General features: G+C 40.5%; 1 protein-coding gene across 6 annotated transcripts; it reads right to left on the bottom strand.

Moving 5' to 3' along the window:
- Positions 1-103: 103 nt before the first annotated feature.
- Positions 104-10,229, bottom strand: zdbf2 (zinc finger, DBF-type containing 2). Of its 6 annotated transcripts, none has more exons than XM_084129949.1 (7): positions 10,118-10,229; positions 9,467-9,559; positions 9,107-9,151; positions 6,734-6,767; positions 6,504-6,600; positions 2,920-3,047; positions 104-2,780 (listed from the first exon to the last, which is right to left on the bottom strand). In XM_084129949.1, the coding sequence occupies exons 3-7, from the start codon at positions 9,141-9,143 to the stop codon at positions 338-340; spliced, it is 2,739 nt and encodes a 912-aa protein (XP_083986075.1). In that variant the 5' UTR covers positions 9,144-9,151; positions 9,467-9,559; positions 10,118-10,229; the 3' UTR covers positions 104-337. The 6 variants fall into 6 exon arrangements, with proteins under 6 accessions (XP_083986075.1, XP_083986078.1, XP_083986076.1 ...); XM_084129952.1 differs by having other exon boundaries at positions 9,471-9,559; positions 10,118-10,215; XM_084129950.1 differs by having other exon boundaries at positions 9,985-10,191.
- Between the last annotated feature and the right edge of the window lie 55 nt (positions 10,230-10,284).

Below are 10,284 nucleotides of genomic sequence, written 5' to 3'. Positions count from 1 at the left end.
AAGCAGTTTTTGCATGTGTTGTTTTGTATTATAAGAGACAATCTGATCAAGTGCCAAAACCCAAAGAGAAAAAAAATGCTAATATACTTATGAAAGACAAAACTATTAATTATAAATTTAATTTACAACCATTAATATCAACCTCTGTGAAAATACCCATTAGAAACTTAAAAAATATACTCATTACAAGTTAAGAAATGCTTATGACAAATAAACAAATATACAGACAAAAATGAACTTCAACTAGAAACAGTCAGCTGAAATTCAACTGTGCAAAACTATACAGCATTTGAAGAACAGATGACAGCTTATGCTCATGGCTGGTATCTGATAACATTCAGTCTGCTATATTTACAGTGGCGGTCCTCCCCCTCACTCTCTTCTGCTGACTGGCACTGAGCATTGTATTTATTTGTTTAGAAGAGGCTGTAATAACTGGCTGAATCGCCAGTTTAGAGGAAGCCGATGATCTAAGTGTGGCCCTAACAGGGTTCTTGTTTCTGGGAGATGTCCTACATTCTGCAGATATATGGGAGCTAACAGTTTGCTGGAGATTGCTTTGCGATTTTCCTTTGTGCTGTGGTTTAGATGACTTCCTCTTAGTCCTGTAAGGGGGTCCTGATGGTCTCTTCGCTGGAGTCAAAGGTCCAGCCCTTCGTAAGCTACGTCTGATTGGTGTTTGGTCAACTGGTGTTTGTTGGCGGTGTTCCTCTTGTTCCAGTCCTCCAACCTTATAGGAACTGCTTGCACAAGAGTGAGAAAGTGCTTTGGAAGAATCATCCACATGGGCTGATGGAGTGAGGTGTCCAAGGAGGAAACAACTGCTACTTGAGATAGAGGAGCGGGTGAATAAGGCTCTTCGGCTGCTAGTCAAAGAAGAACCAGGTTCCGAGGGGCCACCGCTCTCCAGAATAGAGTCTGAGGTGGAGGTACATAGATCAGCCATGCTGCTCCTACCACGACCCTTTCGAGATCCTCCCGATGACTGCCCCTGCTCCAGGCCCTGCCTCTCCTTATTAATATCCGGGCTAAGGCTACGGAACAGCTGCCGGACATGTGAAAGAGATTTGGAATTAGAGGGTAAAGACATGCCTTTTGGTGGACTCTTCAAGATCCTATTGGTCAAAGGGTCGTAGAACTTAAGAGGTGTCTTTTTGTACTTGTACTTCGGTCCAACATCACTATCACACGACTTTCGCTTCCTCCCTGCTTTCTTAATAGGGGTGGGCTTGGAGATTCCTTGACCCCCATCTGGGGAAGAAAGCACATAGACCACAGTTTTTGGCTGTAGAGGACTCATTAGCTTGCAGTAAGAAGCAGGAAGCTTTAATGCACAGAGTCTGGTCTTCATGTCAGGGGTCCTTTCAGGGCTAGGGCATTGCTGGGGCTCTTCACTGTGTGTTGAGAGGAATGTTTCTTGTGTTGATTTCGGTCGCACTACAGGGTAGCTAAGAGGAATGGTCTGTGTACCATGGCTTACCTTTACCACCTGGCAACGTGATGCTAGTCTGTAAACTTTTTGCCTCGTTCTCCTCAACAAAACAGCTGAATGTTTGGGGTCTTCTTCATTGTGTTCCAGAAGCGGCAAGATGTCTGTAGGCTCCCATCCAGCAGTGTCTACTTTTTCTTTTTTGTCCTGGTTCTTGTTCTTTCTCCTTTTCTTACTGTGCTTCCCAAACACAGCCAAGGATTCACTGTCAAAATAGCAACGGAATTCACCTTGTTGGAACTCTTTCACTATAGAGTCTATCTTCATATCATCTTCACACATCACCTGTGTCCACGTTTTTCCAACAAAAGACTGTGGTATGTGGGGAAGATCGGGAAACACCTTCTCCGCAGCACTCTCCTTGGTTTCTTCAGGTGTTCCTACAGAGTTTAGGGCTGTGTCCAGCTGAGTCTGGTATCCTTGGTCTTCAAGGTTTATATGCACTTCCAGTAATTCAGCTAAATTCTTTTCTTCACCCTTTGCCTTTCCCAAAGCCACCTGTACTGCATTGTCCCATTCTTCACTGCCTTCAGATTCACTCATAGACTGAGGACTCAGAAGGAAGCTGCCATCGTCCTCTTGCTGGTCGACTTTGAGACTGTAGCCATAACAGTATTTTTCAATAACCTCCTCTATCACATCTCGAATCTGGTCAGATAGATGACTGAATGTCTGTTCCCTATGAAGGCCTTTCCAATGTGGCAGTCCTGAAATCCACACTGTGGACTCCTCAGCCACTGGTCGAAAGGTTGCAGGCTGGTCCTTCGAGGTAATGCTCTTTGCAACTGGTGGGGCATGGGATGCTGTAATGGAGTCGCTCCCCTCATTATCCCTATTGGTTTTCTTGTGCGCTTTCCTGTGTTCAACAGCTCCAGCCTTGGCGACTTGTGGCTGCTTTGAAGCACAGGGATGTCCAGGGTGTGTTTGTGAGCTTTCTTTCTGAACAGGTAGTGTCAATTGTGATGTATGTGGTTTTTCATTGGCAGAGCTGCCACTAGTCCTGAGCAAAAAACCCTGTGTGGGGGAATACTTTTCAGGTGGAGGTGGTTCAGGCACCATTTTTCTTATTTGGGAATCAGTTTGTATGTGTGTAGTTGCAGTGAGGTCAGTAGTCACTGCTGGAATTGAGGCTGCAATTTGCAGCATTTGGCACGACTCTTCATCAGAGGTAGGCATCTCCTCTCGTGTCCCAACAGAGGCTCCATTATCATCTGATCCACAGTACACCTCTGAGAGCACCTCCTTTGGGACAAGTGGGGTAGTTAGCAAAGGTAGATCAGCATGGGTAGGCCTACAGAGAAAAAGAAGTGTCAAAAGCAATGACTGAACTTTTTTTTTTCAATTCACAAAACAAAGTATGTAATATATCACGGGAACATGTCAACAAGGCTAAACAAGAAATCTGATATATTAAAACATGGGTAGTATACCGTGTATCGCTGTAGTGATGAGGATGATGCTGGAGCACATCCTGGAGGAATCTCTCTAACAAACTTCCAGAAGATACATTTGCTCTAGCAGCTCGTACCACTTCTCTATGTTGGGCACTCAAGATATGCTGCAGAATACAATAATAAATTGTTTACAATAAAGCCCTAATAACTCATAATGTCATAATAGTAATAATTGTAAAGATAATCATAAAAGCATGATATTAGAATACGGAAGTCACAAGATCAACTAACATGTACTATAACGTAATGTATTTTTAGTTCTTATTAGCCATTGATTTGTTTAAATAGAACTACTAATCCAAGCAGGGGCGGACTGGCCATCTGGAGCACCGGGACTTTCCCCGGTGGGCCGCTGGCCAAAGTGGGCCGGCCCACCCGGTGCACAAATATATATATAATATGACGGAAATCATTACATTTCTTTTCTATGCAAATAGATAAGTGAGTCGATCACGCGGGCGTGGCCGACAAGTGTTTTGTGAGTGTACTCCCTCCCTGTTAAAGGGACACTCCACCCATTTGCACTAAGCTTTGCATTGTTAGAAACCCAGTCATACTATTGAATGGTCGTGCAACACTCTCTCATTTTCCCCTGAGACGGGAGAAATCCGTTATTTACCTCTTACACTTCCTCCCACAATGACGCAAAAATCGTCATTTTGCGTCATTGTCGGAGAAAGTGTAAGAGGGGGGGATTTCTGTTGAGACTACAAGCACTAGTTCCTCATCTCTCCAATCTTTCCCAGGGGCGGGACCCGCTCACGCTACAGACCTATAGAGCTGGTAAGTCCCGCCCCTTCCGCAAAACCCCGCTGGACCTCAAAGTTGAAAAACCGTCAATGCAAGTGAATGGGAGAAAATAATTATTTTCTGGTCCCGTTTGAATTTTGCCATGAATGTGAACATATGTTGTCTGTGAATTTTTTATATAACTTTTCGTGTAAAGAATGATACAATTTAGCGGGTAGAAGTTTGATACGGTTAGACTTTGTGTGAGAGCACTTTGTGGACTACAACTCTCGACGCGTTTGAAACGTCAACACCACTAGCACACGGACTAGCTCACGGATCCCGCTAAACATGGCTGTGTCTTTGGTGCACTTCACCGCCTTCTTTCAGGGAGAGGACAAAATCGTTGAAGTTGGTGAAAACCACGGGTAAGTCAACTTTATGGGGTGACGTCACATAGGCGACATGTAGTCTTTCTTGTATGTCTTTTCCACAACTGCTAGCTGAAGAATCATACCATATACTGTCAAACTCGTAACATGAAAAGTTATATAAAAAATTCACAGACAACATATGTTCACATTCATGGCACAATTCAAACGGGACCAGAAAATAATTATTTTCTCCCATTCACTTGCATTGACGGTTTTTCAACTTTGAGGTCCAGCGGGGTTTTACGGAAGGGGCGGGACTTACCAGCTCTATTACAGATCAGTGGGTGGGACTTTACTCTCTGAAACTGAAAGCAATATCCTCCATCTTGTTTGAAGCTAAGCTAACAGGCGCTGTGGAGACAGATGTAAAGTTATGACAATAGCGGAGGAGAGTACTCAATATGATATAGAAGAAGAGGATTTCGGAAGTCTGATGCTTGAATCAGGTGTTTGTGGCTACCTTTACAAGCCGCATTATAGCGAAGAGCAGCCGAGGCAGAAGACCTGCCTGCCGCGGACGAGGAGCCCAGACTGGCTCGAGTTAGGGCGGACTGGTGGCGCCGGTGATCTCACTATGCAACTACGAACACAGAGATAGAGTCCGTCTGCGGCAAAGAATTTCAACGGTGACAATTTCGCCTGGACGAAATCTCTGCATCAGACGAGGACACGGACGTTTGTGTTGTGAACTATCCTAGTTTCACACCGCATATGTTCTGACTGAACATCCCGGTACCATGCAATAATTCACCTTTTCGAAAGAAATAAAAACGAGGAGTAATGCACTAATGAGTTCGCCAACTAACTAGACATTTTGTGTGAAATGAATTTCAAGCTCTGGTGGTAGCTAGCCTTGTAGACGGAAGAGTGATTTCTCTTATATGCAGATATGCGCTGTTCTGGATTAGTGGGAGTGGCTTGCGGAGCTGTGCAATGTGGTGCATTGTGGGAGTTGTTGTCTTTCATACAAATGCGTCCTGAAGTTATTTTTTGTCTTTCCTCAGTCACGAAGGCACCAAATTCAAAATTTATTTTACATTTCGACTACATATATGACCCACTTTCAATAAAAAACAATGTTCCTATGGGTGGAATGCCCCTTTAATTAGTTTGGTCTACTCCATTGCGTATCTTGAAACACGCCCCCTTTCACGTCCTGGAACACACCAAGCCGAGGCCGATGAACTAGCGTTGATGAAAGCCGACTGTGTTGTCGCCTCGCTTTGCAGGAAAAAAGCTGCACTTGAACACACCGAGAGAACTACAGACGACTGTCAGCTATAAATGCGAGTTCTCCGCCTGCGTGTAAAAAATGAGACAACTGTCTTTCTCCAGATATATTCATCTATATTCATCATTCAAAAAGAGAAACCGACACTGCAGGCTGCAGATACACAAACCATAAACAAAGCTGCATGTGCGTGCTTACCGTTTTGAATATCAATCCTGCTAAACACTTTCTTTATTCCACTCCTCTCGTGTTAATATTGAAATATTCGCCAAGGAACACTCGGGTAAGATGACGTGACATTATAACAGCCTTCCGTTTTGACTTTGCTCGCTGTTTTGCTATTATTCTCGTGCACCACTGACTCGTTCACTAAGCTGAACAGCCAATCAGAGTTCCCTCTTGCGCCGACGTCCTGATGGCGATTCAACATGTCGAATCGGCCGAAAAAAAAGCCGACGAGGACCAATTTCAGCCAACGGTGCGGAACACACTGAGGAAACTTAGTCGGCCGACACACAAAAACTGCCCGACTGCCGACCGTCGGCTTGGTGTGTTCCAGGCTTTAAACTGAGAGAGAGAGATTGATCCGTTACATCGAATTTCTCTGAGCAGATAATTATTTTATAATAATTTATATAATTATTATAATTGTCCATGGATGAAAAGGGGAAGAAAAAAGGTGGAGCTGAAAAGTTACATGTTCAAAAAGCATTAGCTAGAGGTAGATGCTGTGAAATGCTTCAAATGAACATAATACATTTGGTGCAAAGAGTAGCAGTTCAGCAGGCTCTGACGGCTCTAGCTCCCCCTGACTAGCTAATATTCTGTCTTGATAGTTTTATATTAATAATGTTGTTTCTGTTCTTCTGTTTGTTTCCCTTTGTTTTACAAATATGACCTAATATATGTTCTTACTTAAAATAAATGTTTAAAAAGCATTTCTTTTTGTATTGTGTTATATTTTTATGCTATAAGTGGTGTTAAAAATTATTCTGCACATTAATGTGCCAATGTGTTATGATGTGGGATGTGGTGGGCTGCTGTGGGCCAGAAAGTCCAGGGCCACTTTTTGGTCCCAGTCCGCCCCTGAATCCAAGCTTAACAAATACATTGAACAAAACAGTAATTAAAGGGGGAGGAATGATGAATGCCAGAGAGTTACGCACCTGTTCCACACTATTGTACAGAACTTGACAGCAGCTGCAGTAACCTTGTCTTTGGGAGCCAGAAGGACCAGCAACAGGCTGTTCTCCTCTACTAGTCCTTCAGATGGGGTAAAAAATAGATTTTGATAAATAATATTTGTTTAAATTTGCAATTTAATTACTACTGAGAATCCATAATGGAATGGCTAGTGGGTTGGTGCAAATGTTGAATTTATTTTCAGACAACTCACCTGCCGGACATAGCAGCTGGACACCTCTCTGCATCTACAACACATGAAAAAATATTTACATGCATTCTCTGAATCAGTGGTTCTCAACTAGTTTTGCTTCAGGATCCGGATGTTACATTGGACATCAGAGGTGACCCAACACAGTACCAAATCTATTTATCTTATAAAAGTTAAGAAAAATGCCCTTAAAATAAAACATCTAAACTTATTACTATTTATTAGGTAACTTAAGACAACAATTTCTCATTAATAATGTTCATTCTCAATATTTATTGTAGTCTTATTATCTTTTCTTTTGTAGTGTTGTTCATCATTTTTAAAGATAAGGACATGTCTCACAACCTGTCCATGTTGGCATCTAATTTTGCTAGATTCCACCAAGTGTACAGCACATTCCAGGGCCCAGTTTTATGGTGGGGCCCCTCTTTGGCTGTAACAGTAGAGAAAGGTTGGCTACATTTGAATTGGCTCTTGGTGGACTAGCACAAAAAAATGTCCAACACTATCAGACAAGGATGTTAGGACAACTGACAGAAATCACTTAGAGGGCAAGAAAAAGAACCCTAGTCCATGTGAAGTTTCTGGCCCTCATCCATCTTGAGACCAATCCCTAATGTTTTGATCCGGACTAGGGGTGGGCGTGGGCGATATACCAGTAGACATGACTACCTGGTAGAAATTTGTCAGCTGGTAGTGATTTTAGATTATCATCTCTATTGTGGTTATGCTCATGTGACGCTGCTGTGCTGTGTGGTCACGAAAGCTTATCGTTTGCATGTTTTTTAAGGATTGCGGTTTAAAAACAAGTGGTTTTAAACTGCTAAAACGCAATTAGCAGCAAAAGAGAACTTATTTTGCTATATGCATGCTGTCTGAGAGATGGTTTCTGAACGCTGTCCGAGTGACATGCACACATAAAGCCGCTGTTCAATAGCTGCGTTTACATGGAACCTAATAAATAGGGATGCACCTATACTGATACCAGGATCCATATTGGGCCCGTGCGCTCGTGTACAGACAGTACAGTGCTTGTGACAAAGAAACACAACAACAGAGTAAACAGAGAGCAGTCGTGCAACAACACGCGTCAAACATCTCTCCTTACAAGAGAAGCATTTATGAACAGTTGAGAAGTAAAATGGATGTGTAACAGTTTATTTGATTCGTGCATTTGGTCTTAAAGGGACAGCAGCTTATTAAACCTGCTGCTGTTTTTAATGTTAATCAAAAAAATAAAGGACAAAGAAACTCACTGCTCTTGACTGAAATACTTTTGTAACTTTAATAAAAATTAATCTATATTTAATTTATACAGTGAAGACTATGCACTGTTACATTATTAAGTGTTGAAATCTGGAAGCCATAGAGGGTATTTTTTTATTTTTATTAAAATGTTTATATTTTGTTTACCTTCGTTTATTAAAATGCATTATCATTATAAGGCGTACGCAGCAGTCATAAATCATTACAATTCAGGTCTAATTAATTTGTTGAAACCTGGAAGCCACAGAGAAAACACATCATTATTTTATTTATTTATTCATTAAACAAAAATATAATACAATATTTATAATTAAAGTATTCATTTTATTTTCATTCATTAAAATGCATTATATCAGCATTATAGTGCATGGCAGTCATAGTCATTCAAGACTTATTATAATTGGTCAAACCTGAAAGCCAATGAAAGAAAACATTGACATGTTTATTTTCTTTAGACAATATACAATATCACTAAATATTACACAACGCCTATTATTAAATACTAATTTAGATTTGCTGGTTGTAATGCCGTAAATGACCTACCTCTCGCAACTTTCCCTACTCTAGTCTCTCTTCAAAAATAACACTTTTATCAAGGTAAAATCTACATATAGTTCACAACAAAAGTATTGTTTAACAGGCTGTCGATTCATTAAATGATAAGCTATTTCCTCACAAAAGCTGTTTATTCAGCGTAGTGAAGGCTCTCCTCCATTGACGAACTTTTATTTGTTCAACAATCTTTTATTGTTCTTTACTGTCAAGGTGAAATTTGTGGTTGGTGCCCCACAATTAAAGGAGTGTGACCAAGACACTAACACTATATAAAGGAATGTGACCAAAACACTACACTTTTGGTGCCAGGTGTGAGAAACCCAACATAACTGTTTTTTTTTTTTGTTGTTTTTTTTTCCCTTTTAAAAGTTATTTATTAAAAAAGTTAAGTATTCATTATTAAGTATTCATTTTATGATTATTTAGTTGCTATTATTATTAGTCCCACTGGCTAATAATAATATTAGCTACTGGCTAATATAAATCATTGGTGCTCAATGATTTAAATAAATAAATAAATCTGAAATTCAATAGTTTGAGATTAAAGAACCTTACTTTTAGCAGAGGACTGTGGTCCTTCCTCCAAGGGCATGGTACTGTCTTTAAACAATCACACAAACACAGAGAGAAAGTAGCTTGCATAGTTTATTATTGTCTTGCACACGGACACGGTACAGATATTAAAAAAACTAGATCACGTGTTTACATGTTATATACGCAATTTCCTCTTGCAAATGCGCTTAATTTTTCACTTTTTTTTGCATTGGACATTGCAGAAAACATTTCACTGCCAGCAATTACTGACGTATTCTGCGTTGTTATGCATTTTATATACACTTTGATTTCAACGACAGACAGTAAAATACCCTTGTTTCAATGAACAGACCTACTAAATAAGTGTATAAAGTTACTCACCTACATGGAGGAGAGGATGCCTATTAATGTTTCCGTGTCACATCACCGCGTTTATGTGCACAGCCACGTGTAGTAAACAGTCAACAGTAGTATCTAAAGATATAGAATACATTAACCTGAATTAGAAATACACTTAAAGGCCTCTTGTAAATGCACTTGCTTATTATTATGCTTGATATATAAAATATATTATATTTAAAACAAAAAAAAATACGGTTTGTATCTTAAATAAGTTTTAATACTTCAAAACACAAATCAACTTCTCGTCAATTTGAAAAGTTTTTTTCTTCTTTCTTCACTGTGTTCAGCTTTTACTACTCGTCGTGTAACGTTAACATGTGCCGGCCTGCAAACATAAACACGGCCATTTAAACAGCGCGTCCCAGAATTACCACAGAAACCCACTTTCACTTAAAATGTATTTGAAAACGCTTGAATTTTAAACACTGTATCAGGATACAAACACTGTTTAGGATCACACAAACTGCAGTTTGAACTAGCCCGCTATGCTAACTCACCTAGCAAGCTAGTGACACTTAGCATGACAACGTGGAAGGTGACAACAGGACCGTGACATGGTAAATATCCACTTAAAAATGATCTAGAAAATATATAAACTTGATTAGGCTGCAGTCTTCAGCATGCCGTCACCTGGTTATGGATGTTATTCCACTTAGATCCCATCGGTATCCGTATTTAGCGCAGGTCTGCTCGTGGAGTGACGTAAGATTAAAGCGCGGGAATCCGCCCACTAGTAAAGTCTGAGACGGAATTTAATCAATGGAGCTTTAAATTCAAGGCTGCCAAATAACCTTTAT

Source organism: Abramis brama (assembly GCF_963993115.1).
Source record: "Abramis brama genome assembly, chromosome: 11".
Lineage (NCBI taxonomy): Eukaryota > Metazoa > Chordata > Actinopteri > Cypriniformes > Leuciscidae > Abramis > Abramis brama.
The sequence above is the reverse complement of the archived record's forward strand: the minus strand, read 5'-3'. Positions and strand labels throughout refer to the sequence as shown.